The sequence below is a fragment of the Candoia aspera genome, chromosome 7 (assembly GCF_035149785.1).
Source record: "Candoia aspera isolate rCanAsp1 chromosome 7, rCanAsp1.hap2, whole genome shotgun sequence".
NCBI lineage: Eukaryota > Metazoa > Chordata > Lepidosauria > Squamata > Boidae > Candoia > Candoia aspera.
In genome coordinates this window covers 73,331,152-73,352,655 of record NC_086159.1, presented here as the reverse complement: position 1 = coordinate 73,352,655, position 21,504 = coordinate 73,331,152, and the positions used below count along the sequence as shown (strand labels likewise).

Here is a 21,504-nt window from a genome sequence, read left to right as displayed (position 1 = left end):
CTTTAACCATGGTTTACTTTTAAAAAGCATATTAGCTGGTATTTCATAACACACCAAGTCATGTATCATGGCTTACAAATGCCAGTGGTTTGGTTTACACAATGTACCAAGCCAAAATCAAAATGATGACATGATGGCTTAGCACTGTGCATGAACTCAGTCTCTCTTTCTTTTGTTTCTTTCAAAATACCTATTAAAGGAGTGATAGAGAAGCAATTTTATTGCATGGTCAATTCCTTGAAAAGCCTATTGTTCCAGGTTCCATTGTTGGAATTTGGGGTTGGGTGATGATCAGGCTCTTGTCAATATTGGTCGACCAGGAAGAGGAAAAACACTGGTCTACTTTCTTTTCCAGAATATGGAATCATTGATACTCATGCTGGTTCTTATGCCATCAAGTGGATTCAAGTGGGATGCAAGGCACTTTAGCAGGGGTATGGGGGTTTGCAACTCACTGGCACGCTTCCTTCCAGCAGAAGACATTTAACATGGCACATCCCACACTGTGCTTCAGACACAAGCTTCAGAAGCAGGAAACATACAGTAGCTTTTAGTCTCTGCTTCCACCAGCTTCACTTATTAGCTAGATGGTTTTAGAAAGGAGATGGCCCTAACACAGAGACACACTCACACCTCATTAATTGCAGGGCTAGAGGAGTAAATTTAGAAAAGACATGAGGTAGTAAAACTACAACCCTGGTGTAGTTTGATCTACACCAGGGCTGAGTAAACTAGAATACTCATCAAGTTCAAAAGCAGGAGGAAAATCAATCTTTTCCCCAGTAGTCTCTTGAATGGGACAGGAGGAAAATATTAGCATAGAGAAAAGGGGATGGGAGAGAGACACAGAGAACTCCATAACACCTTTTGTTGATACAGTGCCTATTTCTCCATGATGTCCAGCCAAGTGTATTTATTTAACTCTTTTACACAAACATTTCTATCTGGCCAACCAAGGCTGTTTACAATATATTGTTAATAATAATGCTATCAATAAACTGGACCATAAGGAAGGCTGAGCGAAGGAAGATCGATGCTTTTGAACTGTGGTGTTGGAGGAAAATTCTGAGAGTGCCTTGGACTGCAAGAAGATCAAACCAGTCCATCCTCCAGGAAATAAAGCCAGACTGCTCACTTGAGGGAATGATATTAAAGGCAAAACTGAAATACTTTGGCCACATAATGAGAAGACAGGACACCCTGGAGAAGATGCTGATGCTAGGGAGGGTGGAAGGCAAAAGGAAGAGGGGTCGACCAAGGGCAAGATGGATGGATGATATTCTAGAGGTGACGGACTCGTCCCTGGGGGAGCTGGGGGTGTTGACGACCGACAGGAAGCTCTGGCGTGGGCTGGTCCATGAAGTCACGAGTCGGAAGCGACTAAACGAATAAACAACAACAATCAATAAACTATTGGGGCATCACTGATCGCTGTTACAAATCTTGGGTTTTCTCATTAGACTTTTAAAAAATTGTCATCCACTGACCAGCTCACTTAGTCTCTGCTTTCTTTAACAGGAATACTTGGATGTTTTGGGCAGACCAATGGTTATGGCTGAGCAAAAAGCTAAACAAGTCCAATGGACCAATGTTTACTTGGATGCCTTGGTAAGTGCAGTGTGGGTATTTTAAACAGAAAATCATTACAACTAAAATGATCAATTGCACAAAAATGTGGCAGCAGAAAAATGTTATTCCCATTGTCATAGATGAAGGGAATCTGTTTAGCAAAAAATAAGTTTGCTAAAGATTGAAGATACCGAGGGAGAAAAACGGAGTCATATACGAAGAAATATTAGAGAAATCGCTGCGTAGCTACTAGCTGTCTCTCACCTCAAAAATGTGGGAGTTGCAATGGATAAGGAGCCAATTATTGAGAAATTGCAGATGTGATTTTTTTGTGGTATACAGAGGTAGGCTATATTTATTCTCAGCCAGACTTCAGCTTACATTTCATGATTTTCTATTAACTACTCAGAAAATTAGAGCATTGTCTAGTTGACTCCAGCTATTTATTTATAAAACCATGGACTTCTTGATGCTTTCTGAGCTTGATGCCTTGCTTGCAGACATTTCATTACCTAGATAGGTAACAACATCAGTGCGACATTTGCAGTTCAACCCAGAGCTACAGATATTCACTTTTATTGAAATTTGTAATGCCATTTATTTATTTATAAAACTACCCAACTCAGACAAGGTGACTTCGGAAGGTCGGCGGTTCGAATCCGCGTGACGGGGTGAGCTCCCGTTGCTAGTGCCAGCTCCTGCCAACCTAGCAGTTCGAAAACATGCAAATGTGAGTAGATTAATAGGTACCGCTTTGGCGGGCAGGTATCGGCATTCCATGTAGTCATGCCGGCCACATGACCACGGAAGTGTCTACGGACAACTGCCGGCTCTTTGGCTTTGAAACGGAGATGAGCACCGCCCCCTAGAGTTGGACACGACTGGACTTAATGTCAAGGGAAACCTTTACCTTTACCTACCATTAAAAGTAGCTCAATATATACAAAGCTGAACTGAACAAGACAGTTAAAACAACCAATTAGACCTGAACACTTGGGGAAACAGTCAAGTCTTCACTGTTAACCTAAATGCAAGCTAAGGGGTTTATGGAATTCTTTTGCTGGTGGTTGGACAAAGATTCCTCATTAGTGCTTTAGACAGGAAATATTCTTTCTTAAGCAAGCTGAAACAGTCTTGTCTTTCCAACCTTGATTGGACTTATTTCTGCATTGGAGTGCGCACATACCAGAAAATTGTCACTCCAAGACGTTATACACATTTTCATTGTATATTCCCAATCTGAATTGGGAATTGCCCTGCAACAGCCTGATATGCAGATTTAGGCATGCATTTGCTTTCTACTTTGCCTATACATCCCAAAGTTACAAAATTGAACAATTCACCTAAGATGGGTTATTCTACATCACACTCATGCTTTGCTACCAAGCTTTTTTCAACTTCTACCAATTTTCAACACTCCGATGTTAGTTTCAGTATAAAAACACAACATGCAAGAAGAAAGAATAATATGAAAGGTCCCTGAGCAATTCAGGGATTGGGAATTAGAAGGTTCAGGACTGAGGGTTGCATTTCCAAATACCTCTTTTTCTTCCCCTAGAAATTCAGCACCATTCTGAATCTGAGAAATAATCAAAGCAAGATATACATTTTTCTTCCTTTTGTGCCTGATAGTGAAAAATAGCAATATGCTTTCTCTCTGAATGACAGTGCTGAACAGATTGACCAACCTGTGGGAAAGCCTTGGTTCTACCTATTAAATCAGTGTTACTCTTTTCCTCTGATGCCTGAATAGGATTGGAGCCAAGCATCAGTTGTTTAGCTTTGCTCAAGGCAACACAACTGAACATCTTCCTGGCTGTTTAGTTTTCTCTGGAAATATGTGAAATGGATGTCTGTCCAGGAAATGACACTGATTTACAAAACAGATTACAAGAGTCCAACCACTGCTATCAAAACCTTTGCCATTTAAAGGTGATAACATTGACATACACATTTAAACCCTTCAGTAGTTATTGTAATATATGATTGCTGCATGACCAGCTGAATTTCCACCTTTTCCTGTTAGGTTTACAATATAATATCTGTTTATTATTTTTTTTTAATGTGCTCAATCCATTATAAGCCATCCCTATCAAAATGGGTCAGTCTTTTGCATCATTATAGTTCTGATGCTCAGAAGTTCATTGACCACCCTTTCTTGGTTACTGATGAGGTCCTTACTGGAAATGTCATGGATAAAGTTCATATCTTCCTACACATCCTGTTCTTAAATGTCAGCAGAAAAGCAAGCACATGCAAAGCGAGAAGGAAAATTGCACCAAAACAAAGCATAATCATTCTGTACTTGTAATCATTTTTCTATGAGTTCCAAGGAAGAGGAATATTTCTTTGATCCTCAGCACTGACAAGCAGATAAATTATATAAATATGGAAAGAAGTTGAACAAATGTTGAGCAATGTATTCTTTGGATGACCTATTGCTACTGATTTACTTTAGGACTGCTGACAAAATATGTTTTTCTCAGAGGTCATGGCACACTTTTTTACCCCATGCCATTAAAATATTGTTTTCTTCTATATATATTTGCAGAAGTTCTAGCTCTAGTATACTGTATGTTATTTGAATCACATTCTCTCTTCTTCTATATTTCCTGTTTCTCTCATGCATTTGATATGTATCAGCATGCCTCTCCCATACTTCAGCCATATTTCATGAGTGCTGCCAAATATATCCATGCAATAACTTGAGGCTGGGCCTGATCCTACATCATCTTGGAAGCCTTGGTATCTTCTTCTGGTGCTTATGAGATAGACCAGTGTAACCTTATTGTTTTCCTATTCTTTAAGTATTTGCCATTCCTGTTACCTTTATGGCTGCAGCATAAAGCCATTGGATTCCATTTCATTCATTTATTAATCTGCTCACCTTCTAGGCAAAAGTTGGATTTTAGGAAGCACTAATATGAGAACAGCCTACTTAGATTTAGATAAGTCTGTGTGAAGACAGAGGTGTCATTTAGGACTGAGTCATTGTAACATCAGTAACTGATTAAGATTCTTGGAAGCAGTAAAGACAAAAGAGGTTTATATGACCTCAGCAATAATGCATTACAATTGGGATATACTGTTTGGGTTAAAAGAATGACTGTAAATCCCTCATCAAGAAATATATGTTGGACTTCAAGAGTGTTTTTGCATCTTTGTTAACAATGGACCAAATCTGGAGATCCCTACGACAAGGCTTGATACATTTTCCTGCAAACAGAAAACTCCCCATCCTGTATGGGTTCCCTGTTGCATGAATAAGTTTTTTCTCAGATAATAGAAGAAAACATCGAAGCATTAACGTGCAAGGATTCATGCATGCTTCACAGTCACAGGTTCACTTCTGTTTCTTTTGCAATTATTCACACTAGGCTTTTCCAGTTCAAATCCATGTCTTATGTAAGAGAAAAGAGCTAACAATAGAATTTTTCCCCTTCCCTCCTCTTTTTCTTTTAAGACTCTACACATGTGGTTTAGTCAGCCTATACTCATTTTCCTGGGGACCTCCGAGTGGGATGGGTGTGTGTGTCAAACCACCCAAGGTATAGTATACAGAGGCCCAGGCATTGATTGTGATGCGACACTCATTCTCTTACAGATTGTGGATGCTGCTGTTTGTTTCTGTCATGAAAAACTGTTCCAAATTATTTCACATTTTATTCAAAATGACTTTTTTGGGAATTGTATTTTGAACTGTGACTTCCATTGTAATCATTAAGTTATGTTTTAAATGTAAACTGTTCTCCTTCTGATTGATTTTTAGGAACTTGGGTTGGTCATTTCTGGAACGCTGCCTGTCTTCAACTTGACCAAAGACCAAAATAATGTGCAGGTAAGCCAACACATAATCCTGGGAAGACATAAAGCTTCCATATCAACCAGTTAAGTAGCCTGATCAATTCAAACTGAAACCAGCTCAGTCCCCCTGACTTCAGTGTGCAATACCATACATGTCTGCACAGAAATAAATCCCACTGAGTTAAATGAAATTTAACTTAAAGACTGAAGTTTGCATGTTTTTCAACCCAAATACTTTGATGGACTGTGAACAAGTTATGTTTACAAAACTTGGCTTGGAAGTCATCTTTTTTTAATAAGAATTTTATTAAATTTCAGAAAAAGATAAAAGTTACCGAAGAACAAAAAAAAACTACGAAGAAAAAAAACTAAAAAAAGTGTGAAAACACAAGAATTTTTTTTTAGAAATTACAAAAAGAGGTGACTTCCAACTTTAAACAGCAAGGATATACAACACTTCCATAATCAATCCCTTCCTTATTCTATATTAAACCAAGATCACATTATTTCTGTAAATCATTCCATAAGCACATTATAAAAAATCGCTAAATACAATTGCTCCCTCACCTTATATTAAAAGAAAAAAAAAATACAGAGCTCCTAATTAACTTCCCCCCAAAGATAAGTAAAGGTAAAGGTTTCCCTCGACGTAAAGTCCAGTCGTGTCCGACTCTAGGGGGCGGTGCTCATCTCCGTTTCTAAGCCTTGGAGCCGGCGTTGTCATAGACACTTCCGGGTCATGTGGCCAGCATGACGACTCGGAACGCCGTTACCTTCCCGCCAAAGCGGTACCTATTGATCTACTCACATTTGCATGTTTTCGAACTGCTAGGTGAGCAGGAGCTGGGACGAGCAACGGGAGCTCACCCCGCCGCGCGGTTTCGAACCGCCGACCTTCCGATCGACAGCTCAGCGGTTTAACCCGCAGCGCCACCGCGTCCCAAAGATAACTACTTAATTATTTCCTTCCCACTACTATTCAACACATTCCTGTCTACTATAATAAAAATCAAAGTTAAAAAAAAAATCAAACTGTCTACCATTATAGTTAATAATACGATTATAATAAGCCAAACTAAAACTAAAATCAATTATTGTTATTATTTTTCTTTATACCTAATACTTAATCCCAATCATTAAAGGTAAATAAAATCATCCAGAACCTAAAGTCCATCCAGATATATATTCTTAACCCCTTACCCCACTTCAAAATAGACCAAAGCATTTACATATCTCCATAACAAACACAGAGCATTTTTCTTGAAAAAAATCACAGCCCAACTACTCCCTTCAAAAACACAAACTTCTCTTCAGAAAACCTCCCATACTTAATAATCCCTTCTTTCCCATAACATTCCATTTGAAGATCAGGTCCTCTCATGACTCACAGCTCGATCTCTCCTTTAATTTTTTTCACCTTGACATTGCAGTCTTCACCCAGCTTTTCAACAGAAGACCTGATCTCACTCTTAGAAGAAATATTTCTGTTGCTGTTGAATTCCTCAGTTTCATCCACAACATCCCCAACCAGATGACACATTTTAAAACTCACATTTTCCACAATGCTCTGAATGTCTTGCATAAGGACTTGGCAAGAATCAGAAAGAATCTGCTTAGTATCTTGCTTAATATCTCGATGAAAATCAGAGGAAGTCTGATTGAAATCCTCCATGTCTCATGCAGTAGATTATGGTGCCCCCGAGGTACTTAACCAGCAAAAGTAAAAGCTAATGAATAACTTCTAAACTGAGTTTACATTCTTGAGGCAAGATAACAGTTCCCAGGGAAAGTTGCAGCAGGAAAGTAAAAGTTCAAAACAGCAGATTCAACATGTAGGAAAAAGCTAATAACTTCAAAATTAGTACAAAAATAATTTCAGGGAGAGAATAATATACTCTCAACCCTCCTTAATATTTAAATAGAAAGCAAAGTCCAGAACTTAAAAAGAATTTTGAAGGAAAGGTTAATCACAAAAATAACAATAAACACCAAGACAAATGGTTTCTCCTTGTTGTAGAAAGCCTCTCTTAGGGCACAAATACTTAAAAAAACATTGGGTGCTTTAGAAATGGGGTGGGTGGTCTTAGTGTCCCTTTAAGGCTACAATGTGGCTTGGAAATGATGATGTCCCAGCCTCCCAGCAAGCTCTTACCAGTCAACTACTGTTTACGATCTTCTGGCTACGAGCTGCTGTCTGAAGGACAAGTGGGGTGATTCTGAGCCTTTTCCTTTCTCTAGGAAAAATGCTCCAGAGCTTCAGGAAAAACCTGCCTGAGCCCCCCCCCCCCCAAAAAAAACCTGCGTTGTCAGTTCTACCTGCAGAGCTCACGGGCACCACTGTTCAGTCCACCATGTTCCCATCGGAAGTCCAGAAGTCATCTATATAGATTTGTACCTTCAAGTGTGTCTGTTGTGGCTCATCAGAAATAACTTCCAGTTTCTGTTACTGTGTGTGTGTGTGTGTGTGTATGAGAGAGAGAGAGAGAAAGAGAATAAGAGTGAGTGTGTGGGTAACTCCTTTCAAAATATCTGATATTCTGAGTATCTTGGATTAATCACAGTTCTGGAGATTGAGGGAAGGCCACAACAGATGAGGCTGGAATTATTGTTAAATGCCTTGCTAATAAAGGATATAAGATATTCACATTATGAATAACACGGAGAGGGGGAAAAAAAGAGATGCTTTTACCTTGGTACACAGAGGGCATCCTTCATTTCTTCCCAAGTCTATGGATGCATACATTGTTTACACAAGATATCAAAGTAAACATAAGGATTTCACAATTTAGAGACTACTGGGCATGTGACGTGTATATACTGCATGAGGAATAGACACCTCATTAACAACTAAGATATTTGGGATATGCCATATTGGCTTTACTCATTAAGTTATGTTTAACCATCTGAAAATGAATTTGTTTGTTTGTTTGTTTGCCAGAACCAATTGATTCTTGGTGTAATGGGAGTTGATGTGTCACTAGAAGAAATTAAGAAACTGACCCCTCGGTTTACCGTGAGTTTTCCCTATCAGCTATTTTCAACTTCTGCTGTAGCTTGGATTCTCTTCAAGTTTCTCTTCCAGTCTATCTAGTTCCTCTGGCTGGAAATCAAAAGATCATTTGCCCTTTCTTCACTCTGTCATTTCCCCTATTTTTCACCAGTTTAAGGGACATGACGACTTTCTTGGAAAACTAACATGCAAGACCATCCACAAATTTTCTGTTATAGATGGCTTGTAGGTGATGGCTCTGTGCCATGGCTTTAAAAGCTAAGGATAAAACAGAACATATTAACCTGATTTCACACCCTTCTGCTTCCTTTACAGTCACTGCTTTAGAGCATTATTTCAGTCCGTAAACAATCTCATATTTGGGCTCAGTGCCTTCACTTTACATAACATGCCATGTTTATACAATATATGTTGGGTCACTGGACCTTTATAGGATGAATATTGGAGCAAAATGTAATACCTTAATTTCCAGGATGATTTAACCATCTTTTCTGGAGCTATAGTGAACTAAATTAAAATCTTAAAATATTTTCCTTTTGGTATTGAACTTTTTCCAATTGGGCCATCCCTGGATATGACCAGGATGCTGGGGATGATAGTTCTTGTAATTCAACACCACACTGAGGATGGTTGCATCAGCTGAATGTTAGCATTGTTCTTTAAGAGATGTTTAAATTCCATAGTCATATGGTTAGAGAGTCAACCTTTTTCAAAATGCAAATACAGGGGCCAATGCAATATAGTTACATTTCTTTTCCTTAACAGCTGTGTCCAAATGGTTATTATTTTGCAATTGATCCCAATGGTTATGTGCTGCTTCATCCAAATCTTCAACCAAAGGTATGGAATATCTTCTGGTTGTAATTTATTTCAATTTCAGTTTGGCAAAATTCATTTGAAAAGATCAGTAATCCCAGAGTTTTCAGTTTTCCTGGTAACCTTGGGCCATGTTCAGAAGATTCTTTTCTTTGATTTTATACTATGAAGCTACCAGATCCATCTTTCTGTTTACTAAAATGGGAAAATGGTGGGGGTAAAATCCTGCTAAAGAATTCTGTGCTAGGGAAGAATTAGCTGAAATCACAGTAGGGCATTTTTGTGATTTGAAGATTCAAAGAAAGACTGTTTTATATTTCTTCAGTTTATTGCCCAAGACTTTTTTTTTTTTTTTTTTTAAACATCCTTATTTGTGTATATGTTGAAGGTGAATCTTGAAATTTGTATGTCCATTTGTCTGTCCAAAAACTGAATTTAGTTTTTGGCAACTCATTTGCTCTCTGAGTTTAACATAAGCAGAGTTATTATGCAGACTGGCCTACACCTTTAGTAAACTGTATTGCACATTATTTATATTCACTCATACACACACACACACGCACACACGGATGCTGTTTACATTTTTTCTAGTTTTTTTTTCTGGCAAAATTGATATGATTTCTTCTTTCCTTCTTTTAGATGTGATTTTAAAAGTCCATTTTAAAGCTGGTAGAAAGTATCTCCAAAATTCTTTGCCCTATTCAGTGATGGTAAATTTGAGGGACCATTACACTGATTGGGGAGGAGGAACAACAGGAAAAAAATATATCAATTTGAAGAAATCAACAGGTTTGCTTAGAAAAGGGCAGGCAGTGTCCCCCCCCCCCCAGTGTCCCCCGTTTCCCCTTTAACATAGTTTGCAGGTATCACAAGTGACAACTGAAAAAGTTATCAGCAGCCTGCTCTCTGCTGTTTCCTCCTAGGATTTCCTCCCCAAAGTGAAGTGATATCATTTGTCCCCATAACATCCCTGGAAAAATGCCTTGTTCTGGCTGACATAACATCATTCCAAGGGAGGTGTGACCAATTCCCCCCCACCCCATTTCAAAAACTGCTTTTATGAAAGAATGGAAAGTTCTAGTGTGAACCCAAACCCTCAATATTTCTGAACAGGTAGCTGCAGTTTTCTGAAATCAAATGTTACGTTTTCCACCTGACTGTCAAATCCACTTTCTTTGGCTTTGGGCTACCTAAAAGATTAGTGTTGATTTTTTTGTTTTTATTGTTAGGCTCTGCCTACTCGAGTGAAAAGGTTTTCTCCTCTTGTTGTGATTAATACATTTTACTGTAGGGGCAAGGGAAGGAAATAAGTGTCATTTGCACACGTGGGGACACACTTCCAATACAAGTCTTCAAAAAGTCATGGTGGCTTTGATGATAATGCAGTTTTTGGAATGCTTTGCCCTAATGCATTTTCTATGTGCTTCTTTGTAAACCAATTTTATAGAACTTTTTTGGTAAGCAAATCCAGTTCACTGCTTTACTTGTTAGTGTAAGACTCTTACGTGTTAATTCAAGTCTTTTGTAGTGATTGGTAGTTTCTTTCTTCTTCCTAATATCTAAAATCTTTCCTTAATGTCCTCTCTCGACCTGTATTTAAGGACAACACAATTGTGTCTTAAATGACAGCAATTTCTCCCCTTACCCCAACAGCATTGTTCTTATGTTTTTTTCCATCTTGTGAGTAAGGCAAACTTAACCTGTCATTAACTGTACTGATAGAACAGTCATAGTAATATATTTCCACCCTTATTCCAACAAGCTTTAAAGTATATAAAATCTTCACTATCCCTTTCTTTGGAAGAGAAGGCTGGCAACTAGTGACCAGAAGTGTGTTTTGGGAGGTGTGCCCCCATACACACAATCACAAGGGAGATTCCATCATAGCTTATCTTTCCCAGCCTTGGACCTCTCCATTAGCACTCTAGCTCCTGATTGCCTTTCAGACCCATCACTTCCTTCTTCCCCTTTGACATCAAGATTTCTCTAGCCTTGCAGCAAGAGAGAAGAAAGGAGCACTCCCCTATTTGATGTGGGGGGCGGGGGGGAAGAGGCATCATTCTGCTTTCCCTGTGTTTGTGAATCACACATCCCCTGCTGAGTTGCTCTCTACATCATACCTGGTGCCTACAGCGAATGTCCCCTTTTATCAGGAGATGTTCAGGTTGGCCCCAATCTGAAATTCCACTTTTCCTATTTAATGATCAATCAAGCAAGATTTCCATGAAAGTTGTGTTGTGTTTCCTGTTTTGTTTTCCATTGCAAAACAATCAGAAAATGCCAAGTCTGACGAGATTGGCTGGAAAGTCCTACATTGCCTTATGAAGCCCAGCAAGCCCACTTTTATTATTGCCACAACTTTACTATTACTACTGCTACTACTTTTTGAGTGTGTGTCTCATACACTTTTGACTCCTGGCAACTACAATGAAAAGTCTGAGCAGCTTTCTCAGGAACCTTTTTAGGAAGTGTAGCCATCTTCCTAGGGCTGATAGAGAAAGACAGATCCAAAGTCACCCAGCTGGCTTTGTTCCTAAGGTAGAACTAGAACTCACACTCTGCTGGTTTCTACCTCTGTGCCTTTAATCACTACACCAAACTGGCTGTCACAACTACTACTCCTACTCCTACTGATTATTATTGTCATCATGATTATCCCCATTATTTTATTTTCTTTCTCTTTCCCTCTTGTACTCCTTTCTAAAATTTCTGTTATTCACTTTATCTGATCTATGTAAGCTTTTTCTTTTCTTTAATGGCTGTAAATTTAATGAATTTAAATTTATTGTATTGCTCTGTCCCTCCCACCCCCATCCAAATCTCCTGTTCTCCTGTTCTCTGGGATCTGACTAGCTACATAATTATGGTAGGTCTCCCACCCTTCTTTCATGGTAGGTCTGTCACCTTTCTCTCATGGTAGGACTCCCAGCCTTCTAATTATCCTCTGCACTGGTGTCTGTCTATCCAACCATCCATCTGTCCGTCCATCCATCCATCCATCCATCCATCCATCCATCCCCTTAGGTTGGTATCCAAATGGAGTGTAGGAGGAGCAGCCTAAAAGCCAGACATAGTCAGAAGCTTCCCAGTCTTGCTGTCATGCCCTGATTGGGGAAGTTTTCCCTACTGGTTGATGACAGGCTGGAGGGGAAGAGCAGAAAAACCAGAAGAAAAATCTCATCACCTTTCTTATAAGGACTGACACATCACCAGTCAGGAAGATACTGTTTAGCAGTGACTAGGCAGATAAGCAGGATAGGTATTGGCAAGGGGAACAATATTGCTGATATTGTTTTCTGCCAACTTAAGGATGGGAGGTAAGCATTATATCTCAATAGTGTGCCAGTAAAAGTGTTCAGTTCTGGTCTGATTGCTAGACTCCAAGATAATTGCTAGGGGAACGTTTCTGAAGAGCTGGAAAGAAGCAGGTGGATATATCCTGTTATCTTTCCATATAACTCTTCTGTGTTACATCCTTATCCCCAGAATTAGATGTTAGAACAGTATTTCTCAAGCTTGGCAGCTTTAAGGTGTGTGGATTTCAACTCCGAAAACTTCCCAGCCAGCTGAAGTCCTCACACCTTAAAGTTGCCAAGGTTGAAAAACACTGTGTTAGAAGGTTCTCTAACACTCTGTTTCCTCTCCACTTTTTCCTCTTTCTCTTCACCTACAAAAAAGAGAATCTCTCTGCTTTCATAAGCTGTGAAAGCCAGTGAACATAGACCTGTCAGGCCATTTTGAATCCAGTAACTCGGCTAAAAGGATCTGCTCTAAGCAACACCATGAAGGAGAATGTGTTGGGATGATGTTAGACTTCATTCAATGTCTGTTAGAAATAGACACTACCAGGTGTCAGTTAGACCCTACCAAGTTGTGTATCTCACTACTTTGTCTATGTGTGTCTTTGTGGGTGGGTGGGAGATCAGGAAGCAGAATGCGTGGGTGGATTCTACAAAACCAATATGTTAGACTTTCAAATGTACCCTTAATTTTGGATCAGCTCATTTTTCCTTCCAACTTTTCTTTCAACTTAATAGTTTAGGATAATTAACTATAAGACAAAGGGTAATTTCTTAACCAGTTCTGATCTGAAGAGCGGTGAATTATTTTTCAAGAAAAAAAAAATCCCACAAGTGACAAGTCATCTATTAATAATCATAATAAAGTTAGAGAAGCTAGTCAATTATCTTTTCCTGCTGCATCTGCATCATCACACCTCAGAAGGAAAGGATTATATGCCTAGTGCTACCTCTGACTTATTTTTATGCCTAACAGTTGAAGTTGGTATTCCTACTCAAAAGTTCATTGCATTGGCTGTGTTTGTGAGGGTATAACTTGAGGCTAGTATAAATAATTTCATGTAAACAGTGAAAGAGCAGGCTCTCCAGTTCCTAACATCTTTATCTGGCAGAATTAGATGTGAAAAAAAAAATGCCCAGAATAACCCTATTGGGTAATATAAAGATAACAAATTATGATTCCCGGGAACCCAAAGGATTTTGACTTCCACAGATTAACTCCAGCTACAAGCACTGTGAAATTAATTATGAAGTAGTATTATTGTATTTGCAGTATCTTTCACATTTTGCAATATGTGAGGTGGACAATGTCACCCATGACAAATAAGAGCTATTTTAGAAGCTGTGCACTGTTTTTGGAGCATTCTGTTAAGAAACACCACATTGCTTCAAGCAAGCAGCAAGCCTTATTGATTAAAAAATAATTCTTTAAAATCAGAGGGGAGGGCTTTGAATATCTTTATGAGTTTCTAATTCAGATTCTGTTGGAGAGCACCAATGGAATCCATAGGATTACTTGTTCTATCAAATGGATCTGAGGATTTTTTGTAGCTGAGTGTTCTCAAATAAAGGGAGTCTCAGAAAATAGCAGTTATTTGGGGAAATTGTTTGGAAACAAAATAGCATTCTTGTTCTCATATCTAAGTGATATCTTTTATGTGTCTCTCGCAGAGGGCTTAGACTCAATATTAAATATGGACTTAAATATTCTTCAGTATTGGGGTGCAGGCCACTCAGATATTAGAACCACTATCCAAAGCCCACATACATTACAGAGAAGGTTGTTCATCATATCTTAGATCTTCTTTAGTCTATCATTTAAATATTATCCAGTAACTCAAGTATTATCCAACTCTGAATGAATTTATTTAAACTACCAGAAGTCTTATTTAGATAACCACTAATTTTTTTTAAAAAACCTAGATATTTACATCTGAGGTTGTTCAAATCTGTTTTCTTCTAAGGATTTTTTGGAACTCGTCTGAGTACTTTTTAAACTCAGAACCTGGTACAATACAATGAGCTTTTTATTTATAGTCCGTGCGTAGCTATTATTCCCCAAACAACAAATTATCTTTGTTCCTGGCTGAAACTCTGACAAGCCTTTTTGAAACATGACCTAATTTTTTCCGCCAGCACATTCACAGTAAAACAGAGCTGTGCAACGGGCTTGTTTGGCTTACAAGCAATTTATATTGACCTCTATTTATCTTTTCATAAATATAAATGTAATAGTACTCACATCCAAGTAAGTGGGGTAGCCTCGCAGTCTTTTTTTCCTGAAATTATTATTGGAATAAAACCCTAACCCTAAAAGTACTGAAGAGTTTTATTAAAATGAATGTAATTCATATTCACAAAGTTCACATCTTGATTTGGTTTGTGGATTGGGCTATTAAACTGCAACAATATAGTGCTGAAATATGACTACAATTACTTTAGCTGGTATATTTGGCTGTATTGTGAACTAAGCATCCTTCTGCTCAGATATTATTCTTTAGTTGGGTGTCTTAAATTTGATCTCATGCATATGTGGCAGGAGATTCATGTCCAAAATCAGCTCATGGGAAAACACAAGATCTTTTAAACAGGGAATTATTCTGAATGACGCTCTTGTTGGTTGCTAGGCCGGCTTTCAAAATGGGGTTGGAAGCAGCACTTTGCTTCATAAATAGAATGGGGTGGGAGAAATACAATATCCTTATGGTTGCATTGGTTTTAACTGCACCTTCAGTCATGCGTAGAGCACGCAACCCAATGAAAATGCCCAGGGGGAATGAAATAATGCAGGTACGCCAAATACCATCAGCACACATGTATTTACAGATTGGTATGGAATGGAAGGAAGATTTATTTGGTGACCAGCTGATGATTCCTGCTGGTTGTTGATTTAGTAGGGAAGTAGGAGTTGGGGAATAACTTGATTCCAGCTCCTTTCTTCCAGTTGAATAGCCAGTCAATAGGATTTTAGCTTTGAAAATGGGATTTCAGTCCTGAGCTGCTGGATTGAAGAGGCAGACTGCACACAGAGAGAAGGCACCTAATGACACATATAAGTTCCCATCCTGTTAGGGTTGTATGTGTGTTGTGCCTCTGGCTTGTTCTTCATATCCTAGCTGAAGTACTTTGATTCCTGTCCACCACACACCTAAAGCTATGGGTTATGGGAATTTGGATTACTCACAAGGGGTTGTCTTCCTCCACATGCCATTGGTGATGCAACAACTGACCTGGGTCAATGTGATAAGTACTTTATACAGGTAGTCCTCACTTAACAGTCACAATTGGGACCAGAATTTCAGTTGCTAAGCAAAGCAGTTATTAAGTGAATCCAACCTGATTTTACCACCTTTTTTGTGGCGGTTGTTAAGTGAATCACAATGGGCATTAAGAGAACCATGTGGTCATTAAGCAAATCATATGGTTCCCCATTAATTTTGCTTGCCAGAAGCCGGCTGAGAAGGTTGAAAATGGTGATCACATGACCATGGGACGCTGCAGCGGTCATAAATGTGAACCGTTGCCAAGTGCCTGAATGATGATCATGTGACCGCAGGGATGCTGCAACAGTCGTAAGTGTGAGGACCAGTCATAAGCTGTTTTTTTTAGCACCGTCATAAGTCCAAACTGTCACTAAACAAGTGGTTGTTAAGTGAGGACTACCTGTAAATTTATTGTTAAAAGTAACGAAGGTTATGTGGTAATGAACTCAAGCTCTCATCTGTTATTCTTGAAGTAGCTAGAGTACAACACTTACTTATGGGTGTATTTTTTAATCTTTGAATGACTGCTTGTCCATCACAAAAATGTCCCGTTCATAAGTCATTTATGTCCTAGTTGCACAGATAGCAAAACTTTTCCTTTACTGAGTACCTCCATTTAGAATCTCATTGCAAAACTGCTCAGGGTATGCTTAGTTTAGAAGCATGTATATTAGAAATGATTGCCATAACGGTGTGAAAATATGGTATGAATCAATGCTGTTCTGTTGCTTTAGCACGTTGGTGTGGGCATTCCCAAAATTAGAAAAAGGAGACCCCATGTCCAGGTAACTATGAATGGAGGTGACTGATGGTGTTGCTGAAGCTGAGCTGAAGTTTAGCTTCCAGGGAGAAATCTAAGTAGGCCGTTTAACCAGCAGCTTCTAACGCATGAAGCCTGCAATACCAGCGTGGATGCTTGTGGAAGATGTTGCTTCAAGTGACAGCATTTGCCTATTAACTTAAATTAGTGCTTTATTTCTTTGTTTTTGGGGAAGCTTTAAAACACAGCGGATTAATTCCCGTAAAGTTGAAGCCTTTGTAAAATGCTTGATGAACATATGCAAGGTTTGCATTTGAAACTGACCACTGATGTGATCATAATGTAGATACTCCATGTCCAGGTAAAGAAATGATGCATATTCGTTAAATTTAAAGTGACGGATCTCTGATCTGTTATTTGTACTCAACCACTTAATGAAGAAGCACCGGTAGTTATTACGAAATCCAGCCTGAAAAATAAGTATAAATATTTATGCGCCCCCTGCTATTTCTTTTGTTGCTGTTACTTCCTGTATACCATTTATTGATTACCTCTTCACCCTAAATGAATATTCCATGCAGTCTAAAAATCCCATTTTTTAAGTTGCTGCACCAGTTTTATCCATTTTCTTGCTATCCCTGTTTGCCTCTTAACTAAACAGGTTACTCTTTACCATACCTGTAAGAGACTGTGGGCAGACTGGGAAAGGAATGGAAGAGAAAGAGGACACAAATAGTAAAGAGATAGAAGGCTTATCTGTTGGCTTATCTCGTAAGCAGCAACACAGCCCAGGCGCTGATAAAACTGGAAAGAAGCATTTCAAATTATTCAGAGAAAATCCACCTTAATAAACTCACTATAAATGAGGGTGGGAAATTCCTCTTTCAAGATTCTGTAGTTACTGCAGACTAGCATAAGATGCCTTACTGGAAAATAAGTAGTTCTTGTTTCCTTGATCATGCCCAGCTAAGGGGCTTTGACAGTATACCTGGTAAAAGTTATTATGCATTTAATTTGTTCACAATTTATGTATATTTTCTTATTTTAGTAGCATATTTCCATTATTAGTTCTGTTGTTGCATGGCCTTTACTACTGATTCTAGAACATGAATGCAAACTATACAGAAGGGTAAAGTGAGGACACTTTAACAAAATGGGAAGTGAACAGTTAATGGAGTCTAAAGCTTGGCAAATATAATGGCATCTTGACTGAAGGTCAAAATGTGTATTTATTTATTTACTTTCTTCTGCTTCCATGCCACTCAAATCCCAAGACTTTTAGTAGCTTATAGCCCATGAGCATTACAAAAATTAACAGTAACAGACCAATAATAGCAATCCAAGCCACCTTGAGGGTAGTATAAGTTGTCTCATCTGCAATCAATCAATCAATCAATCAATCAGATATTTATTTGTTTTATAAGACTGAAATAAACCCTGTGGTAAATAAAACAATAATCAGCCCTGCACACCGGAACTTTAGTTCATCATAGATTATGGTATGATCAGGTCATGATTTAATCATGATTTAAGCCTAAATTAATTATGATTTTTCCTCCACAAGTCATAGCAGATTATAGAGAAGTAGCAGTAGTAGTAGCTGTTGTAGTGGCATTTTTGAAATGAATCAAAATGCTAAGAACAAGATTCTGGGCATTTCCATTGTACTGAATTTTCATTTGAATGTTCCCACTGATTGCCAAGTTTTGAAAACATTACACTGTGGCTGTCCCATCAATTTAAAACACATCTTTAAAAAATGGCTAGAGAGTTTGTCATATTTAGCCACTCTACCAGGAGAGTCCACAGGATGTGGTGAAAAAAATACTCAAGATGGTGGCCATGACAGAGCAGTTGAAGCTCTGCCTGCTTTTTATGTGTGATATGCATGCGACCCACATGTAAAATAGAGTTTCAGTCTCACCCCTGTGGCCGCCATGTTGATTTTTTTTTACTATACCCTGCAGATACTCATGCAGCCCACTGAAATCAGTAAGGCCCAATTAGGTATTGACTAACTTAAATCCCATTAATTTCAACAGAATTATTCTACGCATGATAAGTTTTGGAATCCATGTTACAACTTCCTTATAATGTTACAACTTCCTTATTTTGGAATCCATGTTACAACTTCCTTTTAGAGGGAGATGGGCAGTGATAGAAATGTGAATAATAAATAAATAAATAATTTTGTTTTCTCTTACAACCTTGCTTTATGTGCATACCACCTGGGCTTGTTTCTTTTATCATTCCACTGCATGTCTGACACTTATTTAAATTTTGCTTGCTTTTGTGGAACGCTTGACATCCACTTTATGATTTGCAAATGTTACATAACTGACTTCTAAAAATGTCATTGTCATTTGTTTCAGTTCTGTCAACGTTTTACCTAAGTTGATTCATTTCACTGCCAGATTTAACAGTCATTTGTCCAAATGAATAAGATTTTAGTAGCTGTAATGGCACAGAAGAATGTACACAAGTAATCTGCATTTATTCAAATCATTCTACTTCACTTCTCCATTTGAATGTCATCATATCTCAGACATGATATAGTATCATATATAATATCTAGAGTGTTCTCTATTTGCTTTTAAAAAATCAACAGAATGAAAACATTATCAGTCTAGTAGATTATGTATTTTGCTCCGGAAGAATATAAGTGACTGATTTTATTCTGGTTGTTGTAGGGAAGGCATTTGCAGATAAATCTTTTTAATTTAAGCATTGAGAATTGAATCAATTTTAAATCTGCAAAGTTAAATCCAGATTTCTTTTTCTTTAACTGAAGAAATTCAGTTCTATTCTTTTTTTATTCTTCCATTTTGTCCATCCTGCCCCCCTACTTTTTTTTTCAAAATTTAGTATACTTCCACCTTTGCATAATGAGGTCTATGATTTCTGATGCTCCTGTTCAGAAATGAGACATCACTGCTTTTTCTTCTAATACTTACAGTATTACCACTATGAAATTGTGTCCATTTCTTTGCTTGCATTTTCTGGATGTAAAATGTTTTGAATTTATTTAGAACAAGGAAAGAGTCTCCAGATACTTCCTTATAATGAAACCAAGCAAATTAATTCCTGTTTCCCCAATTCTCTCTCTTTTCTCAAATAAATTGAAAATGCTCTTTAACTGAGCCTATCTTCTAGCGACTTTACGGCCCTGTAGTTTTCTTTGTAGCAATATGGAAGTGGTTGCATTCTTTTGGATTTTTGTTTTTTTGTTTTACTTCTTAACTTAATTTATGGCCTTAGAATTCCTTGTCAGTCTCCCTTCTGAGGACTAACCAGTCTGACCCTGCTTAGCTTCTGAGCCCAGACAAGATCTGTCAAATGTTGGCAACCCTGAGATCTTTCTTTGTAATAATTTCAGTTTAAATCCAAAGAGTACATATTATACTTGTACTGGTTATATGGAAAGGTAAGTAATTTTAGTTTTATGAGTGTTGTTAGTTTCAAGTTAGCACCAGAATATGTTTATTATGTGTTGGTTTGAAATTTTCTTCAGAATCCCAAATCTCAGGAACCAGTGACACTGGATTTTCTGGATGCAGAGCTGGAAAATGACATTAAAGTTGAGGTACATTGTATTAATCATTATTCTCATTGCATTGTAGAGATTTTTCATGATGACAAAATAAATTAGTTCTGAAGCAAATACAAATCCGGGCAGCTATCTTGGGTATTTTTGGCTCCATTCCTTATAGCAACTGAATTTGCTTTCTGGCCTCTGACTGACCAGTGTCATAATGGTCAGTCAGAGCATCCTTCAGAAGCATCCTTCAGAAGCAATCTATAGAAATATTTTATCATGAAGGAATTAAGCAAATGTCCTAAATGCCCTCCAGATTTAGGCAGAACATTTAAGCAGAGGAGGAGTTTCAAAAATTAAGATGGAGGGCATGACTGTGTGACCAAAGCCCATATACCTTTGTAGGTATATATGACAATAACATATATACTGTCACATATATGTGACAGTAGCACATATTCCAAGGGGCTGGGCTTTGCTTATGAGTCAATCCTGCCATCTTGAATTTTTTGACCCCCTCCACCCCTGGAGACCTCTGATAGGCGGTATTAATAAGATCGTTATCCAGTCAGCTAGCAGGCAGTAACTCCCTACTGTATCTTGTACAAGGAGTTGGATTTTTAAGTGTTTGGGCTCCTGGAGTTTTACTTGTTTGGCTATATTAGCATATAGCCAGTTTGTAAAGAGGTTTTATTTTAGCCAATAGCAAGAACTAACAAGGGGGAAAAGTGCAACAAAAAGCATGTATAAAGAACATAACAATAAAGCTTTAAACCTGAGGGGGAACAAGGAGATTTTTTTAAAAATCTTGCCTCTAAAACAAACAAAGGCTTGTTCTTAACCTGACATTATAAAGGAAAATACAATCCCTTTGAGGAGAACATTCAGTGAGTTGAATGCAATAGCTGAAGAGCCTGTCCCGGATGGATTATAAGGTAAGGTGAGATGCTGAGATTCCATCAAAATTCCATCAGAGATGTAGCGGATATTTTACCTTCAGAGGTCTTTCTGAGAGCTTTCAAGAATACAGATACAATTAGAGGCAATGGATATTGTGGATTTGACCCATGGGGGATTTTCCCCATCAATTGTGCACCGAGCGATGACTAAAAGCATGCAATAATTTCTTGTTATCGCTGAAATAAACAAATTATAATGTTCAACTTTTCTTTAAATATCACATTTGTTTAAAGATTATGAAAATATTTCTTCTTGTAACATTTAGACAGTGGTCAGAATGGGTGATGCTTATAAAGAGGAATGAACTGACTTCTTTGTGGTTGCAATTTTCTTAATTACAGATTCGGAAAAAAATGATAGATGGTGAAAGTGGGGACCGGACATTTAGAACGCTAGTCAAATCTCAGGATGAGGTGAGAGTACCAAGATTTGCTTTCTGATACAAAGAAATGAGTTGGCTAAGCTGATACAAGACAAAATGGCAGCAA

General features: G+C 38.0%; 1 protein-coding gene across 1 annotated transcript in view; it reads left to right on the top strand.

Moving 5' to 3' along the window:
- CACNA2D1 (calcium voltage-gated channel auxiliary subunit alpha2delta 1) overlaps positions 1–21,504 on the top strand; it is a 416,604-nt gene that overhangs the window by 354,298 nt on the left and 40,802 nt on the right. The window contains exons 15-21 of the mRNA XM_063308113.1: positions 1,519–1,608; positions 5,339–5,407; positions 8,312–8,386; positions 9,149–9,223; positions 16,496–16,546; positions 20,033–20,104; positions 21,358–21,429. Of these exons, the coding sequence (XP_063164183.1) occupies positions 1,519–1,608; positions 5,339–5,407; positions 8,312–8,386; positions 9,149–9,223; positions 16,496–16,546; positions 20,033–20,104; positions 21,358–21,429 (504 nt within the window). The remainder of the gene's footprint in view (positions 1–1,518; positions 1,609–5,338; positions 5,408–8,311; positions 8,387–9,148; positions 9,224–16,495; positions 16,547–20,032; positions 20,105–21,357; positions 21,430–21,504) is intronic.